This window comes from Schistocerca nitens, chromosome 4, assembly GCF_023898315.1.
Source record: "Schistocerca nitens isolate TAMUIC-IGC-003100 chromosome 4, iqSchNite1.1, whole genome shotgun sequence".
NCBI lineage: Eukaryota > Metazoa > Arthropoda > Insecta > Orthoptera > Acrididae > Schistocerca > Schistocerca nitens.
Window position 1 is genome coordinate 596,034,487 of NC_064617.1, and position 19,914 is coordinate 596,054,400.

General features: G+C 43.0%; 1 protein-coding gene across 1 annotated transcript in view; it reads left to right on the top strand.

Annotated features, from left to right (window-relative positions):
• The window catches only part of LOC126251986 (fatty acyl-CoA hydrolase precursor, medium chain-like), a 94,371-nt gene that overhangs the window by 24,731 nt on the left and 49,726 nt on the right, over positions 1-19,914 (top strand). The window contains exons 3-4 of the mRNA XM_049952761.1: positions 1,705-1,849; positions 7,987-8,172. Of these exons, the coding sequence (XP_049808718.1) occupies positions 1,705-1,849; positions 7,987-8,172 (331 nt within the window). The remainder of the gene's footprint in view (positions 1-1,704; positions 1,850-7,986; positions 8,173-19,914) is intronic.

Sequence of the window (19,914 nt, forward strand, 5' to 3'; positions counted from 1 at the left end):
GTTACATTTGTGCTTTGTTGTTTCGTAGCTTTTATAGTTGCAGGGGACTTAATTAATCAATTGTGTTAATGGAAATGTCTTGTCATTCTTTATTTTTATTTTATGCACTCAGATTGCGTGCTAATACTAGTCAGGGCCAACCGGTTACGAGACTTCGTAACTGGTCACACAGCTACTAAAATTATTGCATTTATTCATTAATATTAGTCCTTTCTTTTTAATTACGACCCCATGCAACCTCTGTCCGATCCTCCGCTCTCTTTGACGAGGCTTTTGGCAGAATGAGAGTGACTTCTTCTGCCGAAAGTCTTCGGGCATCTATGCTGATTGTTGATAAAAATTTAAGCGGTGGCGTGTCTCGAACCCGGGATTGAAGACGTTTTGATTACTAGTCATAGACCCTACCACATTTTTTTCTTCTTTAGTTCGTTATTATTCGGTGAATATGTTTGGGAGCGGATGTCCCATGACACCAGTTCAATTTCATCGTTGATCCATTCACTCAGTCTTTTATTACAGAGAGCAGCCAGCCCTCTGACCGAACATGCTGAGCTACCGTGCCGGCTAACCCCTACACCATCGGTGCGTCGAACGTATTGTTTCTATTTTGTATACATCATCCTTTCTGGCGGGACCCATGATATTTCTCGGAATCTTTGTATGCATCTGATTTCCTGATTTATCCCTTTCTGACCACGTTCAGGCGTTCTGGGGCATAAACTACCGAAAGTCTCACTACGGTCATGTAATGTTGCAGTTTTAAGTTGAGGGAAAGGGATTTAGATCTGTAAACTTTCTTATAGAGATGATAAGCTCTCTCCAGTTTAGCGTACCTATTGCTCAATGCCAAATCCTCACGGAATTTCGGGATTATCCATTCTCCAAGGTATATGAAGGAGTTGTTATTCTGTATTAATGTGTAATCCAATGGGGTCGTGTTCGGAGCATCTCTGATCATTGCTATTAACTCAGTCATTTTGACGGCAATTTTTACTCAGTTTCAGCTTCTGTACTGTTGAGGGAGGTAAGTAACTTCTGCTACACTGAATGCTAAAAGTGTCATGTCATCTGTGAAGACTAGACAATTAGCTACTAACTCGTCCTCTTTGCAGCCAGTTTTCATTCTAGAATTTTCGTTCATTCACGAATAATTTTCTCCAGCAGGCAGTTGAAGAGTGATAGATCGTCTCCTGGTCAAAAAACATTTCTGAACTCGTTTCGTGTTAGTTTTCCTCTGAATTTTTCATTTGACGTCGTATGGGTAAGCGTTCCTTTTACACGGTTCAAGAAGTTGTTGTCTACCTTGGTTAGTGTCAGGAAGAGGAGATGTCTATCTACCGAGTCGTGCTTCTTTTGGGAGTCAACGAATTGCAAGAGTATAAAAACATATTACTGATGTTCTGAAAACTAATTTTACTATCATTAATCTTCTTGTTGTTATGGTGAAAGTACGTGTTTAGAGCTGGCTACAAAATATTTGAAGTTCGGCTCTTTGCTGTTAAGTAGTCACAAGTTTCAATACGACGACTCGGTAGTGAGTAGTAGATTTTACCACCTCCTTAAAAGTGTGTGTGGTCTAGGCTTCCTGCATGTACTATCTTATATGCTCATTAAATACCATACGGTGACCACTAAACAGTTTATATCACTGGTAAGTGTGTAGCTACAACGAGGCAGGGCGTTATGTTCCCTCTCTTCTTTCAGATAAGACCTAGTGAACTGTTTCCTGTCATGGTCTGGATTCATGGCGGCGGTTTCGTGGGAGGTGCAGCCACATTTTACGAATACGGATATCTCTTGGACCACGACATTGTTCTTGTTGCTATCAACTATCGGATTGGCTCTCTTGGTAAGTATCTACTATTTGAGGTCGACTTAGGAAAACTGTAGATAATTGTTGATTCTCAACCTGACAGAACTGTGCAGCACAATGGTGGAAATATGTCATCTACACTAATAACGCAAAACTCAGAATTACACTACGAACAGTTAGCGTCGTTTGGATCAACGCTGGTTTTCTGAAACTGGGTTGATTTTTCCTGCGACTGCAGTAGTTCTGTTTCTGCTATGCCATCTGTGACGTATGTGCCTTGACTTTCAGACTTTATCGTTTGGGCGTGTTCTTGGTCCGTTCAAAAATAAATGGTCGTCAATTTCTACTGAGAAGGCAGTCACCATCTAAATGTTCAACTGTGTGTGAATTCCTAAGGGAGCAAACTGGTGAGGTCATCCCTAGGCTTACACACTATTTAAACTAAATTATGCTAAGAACAACATACACACCCATGCCCGAGGGAGGACTCGAACCTCCGGCAGGAGGGGCCGCCCAATCCGTGACATGGCGCCTCAAACTGCGCGGCCACTCCGCGCGGCGCGGTCACCATCTATCCTCGACAATGGCGAGTAAGCGTTCTGTGGAAATATAGAAAGAAGAAAAGATGATCTCCCAATTGCATTTTGAAAAAATGATGGGACCTACTGAAGAGAGGGTTGCACAGAAGATAGATTGACAGCTGTAGCAGTAATTCTGGGGACCGCTTTCACTGATGTACGCGCGTGGTCGTTAGATGTGACGTTATACATTGACGAAAAAAATCGTAACACCAAGATGGAAATGTGTGGCATAAACGAAAGTTGACAGGCGTTTTTCTACATATGAAAAATGTATTTTCAAATTTCGAGCCAGTCACGTACGAATGGCAGTAGCAGCGCCACGATGAGAATGCAGATCAGGTTTACTTTAAGTACACCGTATCATGAGCGTTAGTTACCTTTGAGATTGGACGTGGTGAGTTGATGTTAGTCCACAATGCGTTTAAGGCGACAAAGATGCCATTATCAACACTCACTGAGATTGAACGAGGTCACTTAAAAGGGCTACAAGAAGCTGAATGTTCCTTCTGCGGTATTGCAGAAAGACTAGGCAGGAATGTAGCCGCTGTACAGGTTTGCTGGCAGCGGTGGTCACGAGAACGTACAGTCGCAAGAAGACTGGTCTCCGGACGGTCATGGGGTACTACCGAGAGGGAAGACTCTGGCGCATCATATTACACCTGCATCAGATCAGCAATTTGAGCAGCAGTTGGCTTCACAGTGACACAATAAACTGTTGCAAATCGTTATTTCAAGGACAGCTCCGAACGAAATGCCCTGTAGCGTGCATTCCACTGACCCCAAACCACCTCCATTTGTGACTTCAGTGGTGTCAAGCGAGGGCTCATTGGAGGGTAGTGTGGAGGTCTATTGTGTTTTCCGATAAAAGCTGGTTCTGCCTCGGTACCAGTAATGGCTGCCTGTTGGTTAGAAGGAGGCCAGTTAAGGGCCTGCAACCAACCTATCAGTGGCCTAGACGCACTAGGCCTACATCTGGAGTTATGGTCTGGGGTGCGATTTCGTATGACAGCAAGAGCACTCTCGTGGCTATTCTACGCAACCTAACTGCAAATTTGTACCGCAATCGGGTGATTCGACTAGTTGTGCTGCCATTCATGAACAGCATTGGCTCAAATGGCTCTGAGCACCATGGGACATAACTTCTAAGGTCATCAGTCCCCTAGAACTTAGAACTACTTAAACCTAACTAACCTAAGGACATCACACACACCCATGCCCGAGGCAGGATTCTAACCTGCGCCTGTAGCGGTCGCGCGGTTCCAGACTGTGGTATCTAGAACCTCTAGGCCATCTCGGCCGGCCATGAACAGCATTCTAGGATTGTTTTCCAACAGGATAACGCTCGCCCACATACCGCTGTTGTAAGCTGACATTCTTTACAGAGTCTCGACATGCTGTCTTGGCCTTCTCGACCACCAGATCTGTCTCCATTCGAGCACATATGAGGCATCATTTGACGACAACTCCAGTGTTAACGTCCCTGACCAAGTGCAACATGTATGGCATTCCATCCCACAAACTGACAACTGGCACCTGTACAACATATGCATTCACATTTTCATGCTTGCATTCAACATTCTGGCGGTTACGTTGGTTATTAATGTACAAGCACTTCACATTTGCAATGGCTTATCTCGCATTTACGTTAATCTGCGCTCTTGTAATGTTAATCCCTTAAATATGTTACCTAGTCAAACGTATTCCCGAAATTTCATTACTTCATATTAATTATTTTGTGGTATTGCGATTTTTTTCCGTTAGTGTATATTTCATGGACTTTGAAAAAATATTTCACAAGATAAAAAGGGTAAAAAAAGAAAAAAGTGTCCAAATTTAGTCTCCAGATCTCTTTCCGTTATTTCCACATGACCAGCTTCGAACCAGCTACCCATCTTCAGATGATTTGTTCAACTATAGAGTAGCCTGTCGAATGTGTAACTGAAATTTCACTGAGTTATGCCAATGAACTTTCAGTTCCACATTCGGCAAGTTACTCTGTAGCTGTAACAAATTATCTGAAGATGGGTAGCTGGCTCGAAACTGGTCACATAGAAATGAAAGAAAGCAATCTGGAGACTGAATTTGGACTCTTTTTTTTAATAAGTAACGATATCTGTAGCTCTGTGAAGACGAATACGTCTAGTTTTGAAGAAAAGGTAAAGTTTAGCCAGATAATTTTTCCAGTATCCGTACCCTCTGTACCAGGCGACGTCAACTGACTCGTTATTTGCTACCTTCAGATCGTCATCAGCGTGAGGTTATCAAATTTTTGTAGTCATCAACACATGTTGTTGGATGTTTTGTGGTACATACAGATTGTACGGTAAATGGCAGTGCAATTAAATGTTGTAAGATCGAGAAATGCGTAGCGGGCTTTTGGGTGCGCCTACATTGGCCAAGGGGAAAACCGCACACCATGCGAGAGTTGTAGGTAGTCGACGCAGCCGATTAGAAGGCGAGGGGAAATGAAAGTGGGGAGGAACTGTATTGCTGTTTATACATGTTTTACTATTTGGTTTGTATTTAGTGTTAAGGAACGAGCACAAAGAATCAGAATACAAAATACGACTACTCTATTATGTCTCAGTTAATCCAAACGAATACACTACAACTGCACAGATCCTAACTTACATAGAAACTCATGGCTGGAAGCGGCAGCGGAGTTTCATAAGTACTGTTCGAAATGACGGCCGCAGTGTGTGTGGCAAAGTTCAACTCTTCGCAGAAGCGATTGCTGAATACGATCCATCATGTTTGCATTTATTCACATAGTATCACTGGCTTATTGTATTCTACGTCGAAGTTTGTTGACGTCACCAATCCCTCCTTCACAAATCACAGATTTCAGATGGCACCACAAAAAGAAATCCAGTGGATTAAGGTTTGACGATCTAGCTGGCCGTGCTATAAGGCCTCCACTACCAATCCGTCGGGAATGGAAGGAACTGTCCAGGTGGCGTCGCACTGTGCCGTTGAACTGAGCGGGGGCTTCATCATACTAGGAGCCAAACTAGCGTGTTCCAACAATTCCGTAGCATCCAGATAACGCCCATATCACTCTCCTGTCAGCGTTGGTAGTAGCACATGTGGCCCTACGAGATGCCGATAGATACTACCACAACAGATTTTGACGCAACATCGTTATTGATACCCTCTTACCACAGTGCTGTCGCGGTTTTCTTCTGCCCACTTGTGCCAGTTATGTGAATTCTCTATACTCTCCTTCGTGAAATAGGCTTCGTCGTTGAATAGTTTTGTTCGTATCAAAATACTGGTCGTGCCTCTGACGACTCAGAATGGGTCGGCGTTGTGGCCGAGCGGTTCTAGGCGTTTCAGTCCGGAACCGCGCTGCTGCTACGGTCGCAGGTTCGAATCCTGTCTCGGGCATGGATGTGTGTGATGCACTTAGGTTAGTTAGGTTTAAGTAGTTTCTAAGTCTAGGGGACTGATGACCTCAGATGTTAAGTCTCATAGTGCTTAGAGCCATTTGAACCATCTGAGGCCTCTGCGACAGTGCTTGTTCCTTCCACAACCGAAAGGGATGGTAATGATTTCCTTGCAGTACTCGCATAACTGTAGATTGCGACATTCCGATCGCAGTGGCGAGAGACCTGGTGCTTATTCTTCGGTCCTCTGCAACAGTTTGTAACAAATTCTCTCCGTCAGCCGCACTGTATGTCACGGTCGGCGACGTCCACTGCATCCTGGTACACGTGCACGATAGTCCATCAAGTGCCTATTCACAGAGTAAATTTGATTTTTGCGGATGGGAGACGACGTTTAGGAAACCTGCCGTGATACAGTTGTCTTGCAACGCCAGCTCTTCCATCTGCAAACCCATAGGTGAGGTGGATGTCGGCATATTCCTCGTTTTTGAAACTTACCATAGCAGTAACACTGCACTACACTCATTAACAGCGAGTATCGGCTAGAGCGAACAGCGCAGTGATGTTGTAAACACATCATGCGCGCCGCCTTTTACCTTCCGCCAGTGACCACTCTTTCCGTTTACTGGACTAACATTCCAAGACATGAGACTGGACAATCTGTCACAGCTGACAACATGTAGTTCATAACCTCTGATACAATTGCACAAACACTGCGATGGAATTTGTTCATTCTTGTATCTTTCAAACGCTGGCAGATATAAATCAACCCATGCGATGCATCTGTGGGTGGTTGATATGTCGTGATTGCAGGGTCTGTCGAATTAGCGTTAAATGGTTAACCGTTTATTTCGTTCTATGTACACAATACATCTCTCGCTTCCCACGCCCGGGTTCCCGGGTTCGATTCCCGGCGGGGTCAGGGATTTTCTCTGCCTCGTGATGGCTGGGTGTTGTGTGCTGTCCTTAGGTTAGTTAGGTTTAAGTAGTTCTAAGTTCTAGGGGACTTATGACCACAGCAGTTGAGTCCCATAGTGCTCAGAGCCATTTGAACCACAATACATCAAGAAGAGCAAAATTAAAATGTGAAATGTATGTTTTTGGACTACCATCGGCTGTGTAATGGAATGAATACAATGCAAATTCGTGCCGGACCAGGACTCGAACTCGGATTTCGCGTTTATTGCGAGGGGTCCCCATACCATTTTACTGTCTCAGCACGACTCACGGCCAGATCCAAATTTCTACATATCATCAACCACCTGTTTATATCCTGCATTCGTCCATCCATTATGCACATTCCGTACAGGAGAAACATTTTACTTGGAAGTCGCTTGCCCATTGTCCGCCGATAAATACGATATTGCAGTACCTGTGTTATTCCGAATTATGATGTGAAGTTCCTTCGGGTATGCGTGAAGGCGACAGGCACTGCGGCGACTATAGCTGTCATGAAATACATGAAATGTTTGGGCCTGCCGGCGAATCGTGTTCGGTTAGCCAAATGGTAAGGCGATCGCTCGCGACAAGCGGGAAATCCAGGTCCAAGTCGCGGTCCGGCGCAAATTTTTACTGTCGTCATTCCATTATACAGCTAACGGTAATCCATATTCGCAGCTGCGAAGACATTTGTTGTATTTTGGATGACGGCTGTAATCGCTGTAGCGTCTGTTCCTTCGGACATGAATGCATGTTCGAAGGAACTTTACATCGTAATTCGGAATAACACACGCACTGCAATATAGTAAATTAACAACGGTCCGTTACTTGTTGCACATAACAGCATGCGATCCTCAGATATTTTTCCTCATTTGCAACTCACCAAGTATGTACATATTTCTCAGGTTTTGTTCGACGTATTGTGTACAGTACGTAGCACAGCACGACTTTCTAATATTCCAACATTTAAACAGCAACAAAAGGTGGAGGTAACACAAGATATTAGACAAAGTTTTCTAGTGCTATTACGTGCTGAATATCAATAGGTACGATGCCATTGTTCTTAGTTCGTATAATAATTCCGAGTATTTAACAGAAAATAAATTAGCATTATCGTTCAAAAATTTAAGAATTTGATACGTCAGTTGTTTGTACGCTGAAACATAGTGTTTAATGGTTTTGATTTTATATGCCATTTTTTCATGTATTTATTCGTTGTGCTACAACGATTCTGTCAATGAAATACTATTTTATTTTGTTGTTGAAGGTTTCTTAAGTACAGGAGATGAGATTTCTCCTGGGAATTATGGCCTTAAGGACCAGGTGTTGGCTCTGAGATGGGTTCAGGAGAATATTGAGGCGTTTGGCGGGGACCCTGGCAGCGTCACGATCTTTGGGGAGAGCGCCGGGGGTGCCAGCACCCACTACCTCATGCTGTCTCCTCTAGCCAGAGGTAAGTACTAGGAAAACGGTGCATATTCTCGCTTTTATAAAGCGACATGGAAATCGTATGTTAATCACTGCTCTTACAAGCTTCAATGTAAATAATTTTTAATGTTACACGCAATGTAACCTAACAAAGTTCAGTCATTCGTATTTGTCGTTGTTTAAGTATCCTGAGTGACTCACCTACGTTGTCAGTTACGAGACACCATACAGTTAAGACGCAATCACAAACAACACAGCACGGTATAGGTCATCTTGCAAAAACCTTCCTCACTGGTTTTTGTAAGTGTATTCGTAATACGATTTTTATTCATGAAGCAACCTTACTGCAGAAGTCCAACCCGCTAAGAAATATAGTACCTCATCAAGAAGGGTAGAAACTGATCGCTTCGGTAGAAAATAACACTTTGTCGTTACCCAAATATGGATATACGAGGCTTGATAAATAAATAACGGAACTTTTTCTAATAATATTTTTATTCAAATTATCGATGTTTAGCCCGTGTTTCCTCTAGTCAAACACTTGACCCAGCGGTGGTTCCACTTCGGCAGCCAATCCAGGAAAGTTTGATCTGAAATTTACTTACATGTCCTTCCTTACATCATCAATGATGTTCAAATGGAATCTACCAATACTAATTTAAAGTTTTGAAACAAGGTAAGCCCACAATTGGTGAGGTCTGAGTAGTAGGGTGCAAGGGACAAAAATTTGATTTTTGGCTGAAAACTCATGAACTGAGAGGACCTGGGGAAGACGCTTTATCGTGGCAAAGAAAGCATGAGCTGTCTTGCCACAGCATCGATTTTTATGAATTTTAAAACCTCATAGCAATGGCGATAGCTTTAAATGTTCAATTCCAGTGACATCGAAAAAAAGGGGATCATCGCTTTGACACTGTACTGGGGCATTAACACTTTTTTAGTTTGTGGAGATGCAATGCTGATCCATCGTGATGACAAGACGTTTGTGTAATGGTAAATGTAGCACCTGTCTCCTATGATGATAATTCTTTGCATGAATGTTTCAGCACCGTCAGTTTGTTCAAGGAATTTCCTGAAAATGTTCGATTGGTGGCCTCTATACTCCTCGGTCTTTAATGTAACTAGTTCGATTTTTCGATGACAGTCTCATGGCACGATCAGTTGAGTACCATCCAGAATATTGTTTTTTGAACGTGGTCATCACCTGTTAAGATCGAATGCTTTGGTGGTTGATGATCATCTTCAGCCGATTGACGAATATGGAGAACCATTCACAACATTACGATTCGCGTAGATCATCATCTCCGTAAGTTTGCCTCAAAACTTCAGACATTTCTGTGAATGTTTTTTCCACTTTCAAACAAAATTTTACCTTCCATCTTTCCTCCCGATTTGAAAAATCGCCACGGACATTGTACCACCTTCGCCCAATTAACGATAGCTCAGAAACTTAACGACGTAACAATGTAATTACTCGGGAGGTTACAACATACGCGACGCCATCAGTGGCACTACGTTATCAGGTAAAAGAGTTTTCTTAACAGAATTGTTCAAAACATGATAATACGACGTCACAAAAGTGCTTCACTGCAGCTGTCTGTCGGCCTTTACGGAGTGCATCGGAGATCACTGGCCGACTCAGCTTTCGCTTGAGCTTAAACGATAATCGGTGAATGTACAGAATCCTCTCTGATGGACGGCTATTGGGAGCGAGCCTCAGAAAATTTCGGAAACGCCAGAGTACCAGTTTGATAATTTTGTGTACTTACAAGGGAAACTCCCCATCGCGCATCCTCTCAGATTTAGTGGTAAGGTGGCCCAGTGCATAGCCCGTGGAAAACTGATCACAGATCAAGCATGAAAACAGGAAGAACTGTGAAAAAAAGCAAAATAGAAACAGTGAAAGGTCCAAGCTGAATAAGTGCAATTTTAAGCAGCATTAAATAGCAGAGGCGTCGTAGTCAAGTGGCTACGATGATGGACTGTAAACGGGACGAGCGCTGTTCGAAGCTCTCCCACGCCATTTCTTTTTATCTACTTTTCTTTTCACAATATTATGAACTGTCCGTCCGGTTATTGAAATGATTGTTCTCTTTCTGTAGTCTTGGTGGTTGTAATAGTATACATTCGTTATAGAATATGAGCCATGTGGTAAGAACGTGTTACCGTCGCAAGTAAATGCGATGATTAGTGAGAGCAGGTGAGATACCACATAGACGTCTCACGGAAATGAAAACAACAAATAAAAGGGTGTGAACTATGTTACAACAAAGGAATCCAAGAGTCAAAACTTTCAAAACTGAAAGCAATTTCAAAAACGTTAAAAAACACATGTTTTGTCAGAGGACAGAGAAACTGTGTGACTGTGAAACTGTTGCGCTCATTTTGTGCAGCTTATGTGACAAACTATTATGTTCATCAATTTTCTTCTTAGTGATCACATTCACTTTCATACGAAAGGGCAAGGAGGCATATCTCACCTATCAGTCGCGGAAATCAGGTGCGTCGATAAGAGATGCCTATCATATGACACATGTACTGTCGCTAATGCCGCATATGACACACCAGACGTGTTTTGCAGTGGACCATTCGCTTGACTTGTCGTCTTGTCATCAAGCCTTTGCTGTTCTCGTTCGAAAGCCGCTTCCTTTCGGTTGCTAATAAAATAGTTGTGCAGAATCAACCATCATTATAGGTTCCTTCCTTACACCTCGCTGTTGCAAATGGCTGTTTCATCACGACAGAAAGAAATTTGAGTGTAGCGAACAGTGGGCGGAAGAGGTGGGAGGGGGGGAATGGTAGGATGGAGGTTTGAACGCGGCTCGCCAGGCCAACACCGTGACCACTTAACCACGGCGCCGTTGATCTGTCAGACTGCTGTATATTGATTGCACTTCTTCTCCTTGGAGTATTCACTGATTCTATTTTCCTTTTTTTTTTCTTAGGTTCATGCTTCATGCTTGACCTGTGTTCAGTTTTTGACTGGCTATCCACTTGGCCCTCTCACCACTAAATCTGGATGGGGTGCGATGGGGAGTTCCCATCGCTACTAATTGTAAGTTAAGAAGTTTCTACTTATTACATTTCCGGTCCGGAAATGTTAAGTGTTGCCTGCAACTAAGAAACAACCGCAACCGCGTGACAGTAGCATCGCGATTTATGCCAGACTGAGACGATCGGCGACTAGTGCAGAATTTCCAAATTTTGAATAATACTCGGACTCTGACCAGGTTGCAGTAATGCAGAAGATAGAAAAAAATTCCAAAGGAGAGGAGCACGTTTCCTTGTAATTTCGTTTAGTAAGAGCGAGGAAGTTTATTATTAAAATTCCCAAGACGATTCAAGGAACACGTTACTTCCTCCCACACAGATCTCTGCGTATGACCGTCTTCTTCCACATCAATACTCCGAAAGGCATGCTGTGATTGATGTTGGAGAAATCTTTGCCTATCGCTGTCACTTTTCCTCTTTCCTGGTGCAGTCGCGAATGTTGCACAGGAAAAGATAGTTGCTAAGCCTCCATGTGCTCTCCAATCTCACTAATTTTACTTTCGTGGCCTTCTCGTGAGATGTACGTAGGGGAAGTGGGGAAGTAACATATCGGCTGACATTTTTATGCACGTAATCTCTCTCGGAATTAAATCAGTAAACCACTCCGTGGTTCACAATGCCTCTCTTGTAGCGTTTACCACTCTAAATTGATTGCATGTCCGTGACGTTTTCGTGCATACTAAGCGAACTAGTGTCGAAATGCGCTATTCGTTTCTGATCTGCTCTATGTCCTATATCGTGTATCCTCTCTAGAAGAGGTCTCTCACACTGACAAGCAAACCGAAGTATCGATCGAAGGAGAGTTTGATAAGCTACCTTCTGTATGGAAGAACAACACTTTCTGAGGATTACTGTAAAGAATCTAAGTCTCTCAATTGCCTTTTCTACGTGTAAATGTATGTGTTCTTTCCACTTTAAATCACTCCGTAGTAAACTGTATTCCAACTACACTCCTGGAAATGGAAAAAAGAACACATTGACACCGGTGTGTCAGACCCACCATACTTGCTCCGGACACTGCGAGAGGGCTGTACAAGCAATGATCACACGCACGGCACAGCGGACACACCAGGAACCGCGGTGTTGGCCGTCGAATGGCGCTAGCTGCGCAGCATTTGTGCACCGCCGCCGTCAGTGTCAGCCAGTTTGCCGTGGCATACGGAGCTCCATCGCAGTCTTTAACACTGGTAGCATGCCGCGACAGCGTGGACGTGAACCGTATGTGCAGTTGACGGACTTTGAGCGAGGGCGTATAGTGGGCATGCGGGAGGCCGGGTGGACGTACCGCCGAATTGCTCAACACGTGGGGCGTGAGGTCTCCACAGTACATCGATGTTGTCGCCAGTGGTCGGCGGAAGGTGCACGTGCCCGTCGACCTGGGACCGGACCGCAGCGACGCACGGATGCACGCCAAGACCGTAGGATCCTACGCAGTGCCGTAGGGGACCGCACCGCCACTTCCCAGCAAATTAGGGACACTGTTGCTCCTGGGGTATCGGCGAGGACCATTCGCAACCGTCTCCATGAAGCTGGGCTACGGTCCCGCACACCGTTAGGCCGTCTTCCGCTCACGCCCCAACATCGTGCAGCCCGCCTCCAGTGGTGTCGCGACAGGCGTGAATGGAGGGACGAATGGAGACGTGGCGTCTTCAGCGATGAGAGTCGCTTCTGCCTTGGTGCCAATGATGGTCGTATGCATGTTTGGCGCCGTGCAGGTGAGCGCCACAATCAGGACTGCATACGACCGAGGCACACAGGGCCAACACCCGGAATCATGGTGTGGGGAGCGATCTCCTACACTGGCCGTACACCACTGGTGATCGTCGAGGGGACACTGAATAGTGCACGGTACATCCAAACCGTCATCGAACCCATCGTTCTACCATTCCTAGACTGGCAAGGGAACTTGCTGTTCCAACAGGACAATGCACGTCCGCATGTATCCTGTGCCACCCAACGTGCTCTAGAAGGTGTAAGTCAACTACCCTGGCCAGCAAGATCTCCGGATCTGTCCCCCATTGAGCATGTTTGGGACTGGATGAAGCGTCGTCTCACGCGGTCAGCACGTCCAGCACGAACGCTGGTCCAACTGAGGCGCCAGGTGGAAATGGCATGGCAAGCCGTTCCACAGGACTACATCCAGCATCTCTACGATCGTCTCCATGGGAGAATAGCAGCCTGCATTGCTGCGAAAGGTGGATATACACTGTACTAGTGCCGACATTGTGCATGCTCTGTTGCCTGTGTCTATGTGCCTGTGGTTCTGTCAGTGTGACCATGTGATGTATCTGACCCCAGGAATGTGTCAATAAAGTTTCCCCTTCCTGGGACAATGAATTCACGGTGTTCTTATTTCAATTTCCAGGAGTGTATTGTTAATTTTATTACACACGTAAGATACTAAGCTTTGATGACTTAAGTCTAATTTTAACCTTTATTTTACTAATGAAGTAACGTTTTCCGTTAGAAGTGACTGAGCAGTTGCCAGCATGAAACTGAGGCCGCTGCATTGAATCTGAAATACATTGGGAACGGTGGGTTATTATTCGTCACTTCGAGCGGAGGTGATTCTGCCTGTGTACTAGGATGGTTCACTGAGTGAAGCTTGAAAGGGTAGCTGTCGTAGTGTTGTACTTAGTATGGGAATTAAAGTTAAAGAAATATTTACCCAACTGGGCGTTGACCATAGTGCACATTCGTACTACCCAATCATTCTGCATGCATCTCCACTTCTCAAAAATGTCGAGTGTAGTACATGAAAGATAAAGATAGCGTAAGTTAAGGGGCTCCGGAAAGGCTCAAAATCATGAAAAGTTCAATTTTTTACTTTTTTGCGTTTTCTGAAATTGCAGACTATTACCTTTTAATAGATATATAATTTATTCAATTCCGAAGACTACAACTATTTTTAAATTTTTTTGAAATGTGTTCTACATGGGCGTGACCCACTGTGGCGCTGTTAAACTGCTGTCAAATGGTGTTATTATTAACGTCCGTGTTCATCAGGTACATTTTAGTAATGTGAGATAAAGTATGTGTTGTGGCTAACCTGTGATGGTTCAATATATATCGCTGGTGTGATTGTCGATTGTTTCATGTTTATTTACTCTGTCGTTATCTCGAAAATATTCGTAATTAATTCTGTTTCTTGAGTCTCTGTTTTGTTGAAGTATAATAATGAGTAAAAGTAAAGTTATTAGAAATCCTCTGAAGGCTTTTAAGAAAGGAGAAATGTTGGAAAGCCAAAGGTATGTGTTATTATTGTAAACAATAAAGACGATGAAAATCCCCAACATAGCTTGTGTCCCAAAGAAGAAGACAGTTGGTGTAAATATAACAAAGGATTGCTAACTTGTGAAGTGTACACTCATAAGCATAGTCCGCCTCATGCAATAATGGAGGTGATAAAACCTATTTTCAGAGACTTAGCAGCACCTGAACTGTTGAAAAAGTGTATTCACGGAAAAACTCAAAACCCCAATGAAAGTGTAAATAGTATTATATGGTCGAGAATCCCCAAGACTGTATTTGTTGGAATAGAAACACTTCACTTTGGGGTGTATGATGCTGTTGCGACTTTCAATGATGGCAACATTGTAAGGTGCAAGGTATTTAGAAATATGGGAATGAAGATAGGTTCTAACATGGTACGAGCGATGCTTGCTTTAGACAAGGAACGCCTTCGGGCTGCAGACAGGGCTGTAAAGAGTCTAGAAATACAAGCAAGAGTAAACAGGAGGAGGAACAAGAGGAAGCTGGAGGAGGAGTTTGCAGAGGATGAAGATAATCCATCCTATGGACCTGGAATGCACTAAAAAGTTAATCCAACCTTGTCGCTCGATTCCCAAAACTTTTATTTTCTCATACTAATTACATGTTTTCTAAGGATCTTCCAAACATATTTGTTTCAAACTTTCAGTAAATGTTACACAGTACCTTCTGCATAATTTAACACAGCCTTTTCCCAAAAAACTGTATATTTTTGAATGTATAAGTAAAAAATTGCAAAAAAATGTTGTGAATTTTCATTACAATTGAAAAAAAATCATCTTTAATAACTGAACTAAAATTTTGTAAAATCCTTGTGTTAAGTTGTAGCCCATATTCCAATAAATAATCTGTAAAAAGTTCAAATTCCTACCTCAAATACTTTGTGAGGAAAGATGTAATTTATAAGCGTTATTTTAACATTTCAAGTATAGGGCGTTCCGGAGCCCCTTAAAGAAAATGCGTGAAATATACCTCATACAATATGTAGATACATTCTATTTAAAATCACATAAATGTTCCCTAAGAACTGGTACAATAATTAATAGTTATTACACTCTTCAAAAGGAGGACGCAGGTCTTCGTTATTTGAGAAAATTTTGTATAATCGTCTCCGCCACAAGCAATAACTATGACGAGACAAATGACTTCAGATTTACTCACATTCGCTACTCTCACAAAATGTTTTCAGTAAATCGGTTCCTCTCTTTTCTACAAGTTGAAGAAAACAAATAACAATACATCTCCATTTTCAGTACAGCGCAAAGCGCTGCCACTCATGATTCGTTCGTATATGATCGCTGGCGCAGTGCTCGTGCGCTGTATAAATTTTTCATTATTTAATACTGTTTCTAGTCTCTTGCAACAGCACAGTCTAAGTTTGTCCTTTAATTTAACTTTACACTAACAGAAGCAAAAGCGGATAGCAAGGAAAAGGGGATAGCACATTAGGTATACTGACTGTATTTAATGGATGTCACTTCTATTAGTGATTTTTTAAAAATCGTGTAATCGTATGAGAAGTGTCTGAGAGGTTCTGTGACAAATCTGAATGTGTCTCTGAGTGACTGGTCTCTTTATAAATTCCCTAACCACATCAATCACGTTTCTCTCGAATAGCATTACATGCTTCAACGACTTTATATTTTCCCTAAATGATAATGTATGTGAGACAGAGAGAGAGAATTTTGAATTATTGCATTTTTTTTACGTTCAGTATTAAATTCTGAACAATCTGTAAAACAAAAGAATAGATTTCTTTCAGTAAATTTGCTTGCGTTATGACAGGTTCAATATTGGTGATGGAAAATATGTATTTTGAGATAAGGGGGTTTAAATTTTCTCTAATTTGACGTATTTAGGAAACAAATTCTCAAATGGTACAGACTTTTTTAAGTTAATTTTACACTTTACATGGTTACCTCGTTTAGACAAATAGCACATTTTTTGCAAAACGTTGGTATTTTTACTCTGTATTATGGCATCTTTTAGACCAAGTTTTGGTTTTGAAGCCATTAATTGTACTAAAACCCTCTAAAATTATGAATACACAAAATCCCCAGAAATAGATTACTGAGGTCCCCTATTTTATAGTGGCCCAAGGATTTAACTTTCAACTTCTAAAACACTTGTGCCAAAAGGGATGCAAGTTCGTTCACAAACAGCATATTCGTTGGTTCTGGAGTATCTTGGTGGCTAGGTTCTTCCTCAGGACCCTTATTGTCATAGACTTTAGGTTCTGGTTTTACCTAGGAACACAGAGTGTCTTTTTATTTCCTGGTGTTTCTAAAAAGATATTCTTTCCGTTCTTTTGTCATCCATACTGGAATTACTGCACCAGGAAACCCAACTGGTTTATTATCTTTGGGAAAGATGAGGTGCCCAAACTCATTCCCATCAATGCTCATTTTGTTATGCACGCTACCTTTGTAGCTAACGATGAGCTCAAAAATGGACATATTTAGTCATGAGAGTACTTTGTTAGCATTACTATTCTTCAAGACATTTAACCAGTCATATGTATTAACAGCAACATCACTTTTTTTATTTCTAGCAGCAATAGCTGAGTTAACATGTGTTGTAGGTTTTGGCTTTTGTTGCTACAGAGAGTCAGCTGTCGGCATTTTAGAGCTGCCAACTACAAACTGGCAACATTTATAGGCATTTATATCATTTATATCTCTCATATAAAAAGGGACTACTTATCTTGTTTGGCATTGTTTTATTAATAAAACGTTCTTCTTTTATACAAAGCTACTCTGAGCTCCTTAAAATGCCTATAAAATTTGGAGATGCTGTTTTGTGAAGCACTGCAGACGCCGCTGAGAGATTTAGAAAAGGGACCTTTTGTCGAGCCCATGTTATTTCCCCATAACGAGAAGGTATCCCTTATCTGAAGACTCATGTCGATTGCTTTTTAATGATATATTGAAATCTGTTGTATTCAAACAACTTTCAAATCGTTACGAGCGGGTACAGAATTAAGTAAATTAATACAATATACCAAAAAGATAAATCAGATATTTTGGATATTATCGAACATTTTTACTTGTACCGGAAATTTTACTTCTCCGACAAGAGGTCCCTTTTCGCTTTCTGTCTCACATATACTAGACAGACTTGGGAGCAGTGTACAAGTTTTATACAATCTCATTTGCCTTCTTTACAATTACATCAATCCTTGGAGTTAACTTGTTTACCTTCTTTTCAGCTAAATTAAACCTTACAGTTAATTCATTGATTAACCTCAAAGTGTGCGGTTAAAGGCGCTGCAGTCTGGAACCGCACGACCGCTACGGTCGCAGGTTCGAATCCTGCCTCGGGCATGGATGTTTGTGATGTCCTTAGGTTAGTTAGGTTTAACTAGTTCTAAGTTCTAGGGGACTAATAACCTCAGCAGTTGAGTCCCATAGTGCTCAGAGCCATTTTTTGAACCTCAAAGTGGTCTGAAAATAAGTATTTAACTGTCTCATACTTTTGTTTAGCGCTGAAAGTTTAGTAGTATGACGTTCAATCCCATCATCGACACCTGAATTTTCACGTAAATGTAAATGTTCTACCTTAACTTCTCAGCCAAAAATTTCGTCAGTGTTCTGTAACTCTTGCGTGTTTGCGTATTTATCAGGCACAGTTGCGCTCTTTGTTAACTATGTTGTGCAAAGAACCGCTGTTTGCATCATGCCAGGCATTTGCTTTGTGTTTCAAGAGCCATTCGCAGCAGTTAGACCCCCAGTCGAATGATAGCTCTGAAAGTAGCAGCAGCCCATCAGAGTACTTTGAGCTGACACAGCTTCCCATAAAAAGCGACTCACTTTACATTTTGACAGTGTTCTTTAGCTTCAACACCTCTATTTCTTGCATGTCTGTGTATTTATCAGGCCGTATTTAGTCTGGATAAAAACTGTGATTGCTGTGTTCAGAGGCAAGCCAAGCTGGTGATCCTTAGCTCACAGCTCCAGGTGGTGTTGGCTTCATTAACGCTGCTTAGGGCTGTTGCCAATGGGAATCACTTTGGGGAGGGGGGGGGGCAGACAGGGTGATCCTAGGGATATCCAGCAGGACCCATGTGTCCCCCATTGGATCCACGACTGTGGCCATCCCAGGCACTGCCTGCATTGAGGTCAATCCATCACCTATAGTCGAGTGGGAGTTCGTTCAAAGTCGGTCAGCAGTGAAAGACTAGGGACCGATTGCAGGGTCTCCCCGGTTCGTCTGATGAACATATTTTGGGCGCTGTCTGTGGCTGACGAAGTCCCTGAGCCAGATGGAGTTGCTCGCGCTTTTCCAGAGGAATCCTCTTGGCCTGCAAGGTCTGGGCATTCATCTGGGCTTTCACAGAATGTGGGGTTAGCTGCGAGCTCCAATGATAGGCTTGTCATGGAGCCCTTAGGGATATGGCTGCGAAGGAGGGGAAGGAATTCATTGTGCACTCTGTGTGAATACTGCGAGGAGACATTACAGATGTGAAACGGTTGCTTCTGGATGCTATGAAGAGCACAGGGTGCAGCCAACTGCATGTGGCGTCTCATGTTGGTACTAACAATGTGTGTTGCTTTGGATCAGAAGAGATTTTTTTCTGGTTTCGAGCAGCTATCTGAAGTAGTAAAGACTGCCAGACGTGAAACTTCCTGACAGATTAAAACTGTGTGCCGGGCCGAGACTCGAATTCGGGACCTCTGCCTTTCGCGGGCAAGTGCTCTACCAACTGAGCTACCCAAGCACGACTCACGCCCCATCCTCACAGCTTTGCTTACGCCAGTATCTCGTCTCCTACCTTCCAAACTTTACAGAAGCTCTCCTGCGAACCTTGCAGGACTAGCATTCCTGAAAGAAAGGATACTGCGGAGACATGGCTTAGTCACAATCTGGGGGATGTTTCCAGAATGAAATTTTCACTCTGCAGCGGAGTATGCGCTGATATGAAACTTCCTGGCAGATTAAAAATGTGTGCCGGAGAGCACACTCCGCTGCAGAGTGAAAATCTCATTCTGGAAACTGCCAGACTTGTTTGCTAGATGAAGGCTGAGCTCACCATCTCTAGCATCATCGACAGATTCAACAGTGTGGTCCTTTGGTACAGAGTCGACTAGTCTGAATCAGAAGCTTAGACGGTTCTGTGACCACGAAGGTTGTATATTCCTCGGCTTTCGCCATAGGGGGGGTTGGTGTCCGGGTTCTGCTAAATATGTCAGGAGTCCACTACACGCAGGAAGCGGCTAGACGGGCACGGGGGGCTGTGTGGAGAGGACTGTGCGGTTTTTTAGGTTACAGTGTCGCGGTAGAGGTCAGAAAGGGCTTCAGCTTCCAAGCACGCTGGGTCAAAACAGGAAGAGGTAGATACAGGAACAATCAATATTCTAGTTGCAATCTGTCGTAGCTATGTTGGAAAAGAACCAGAGCTCCAAGCGCTAACAGAAGGCTCTTAATCTCAAACTGTTATTGGTACCGA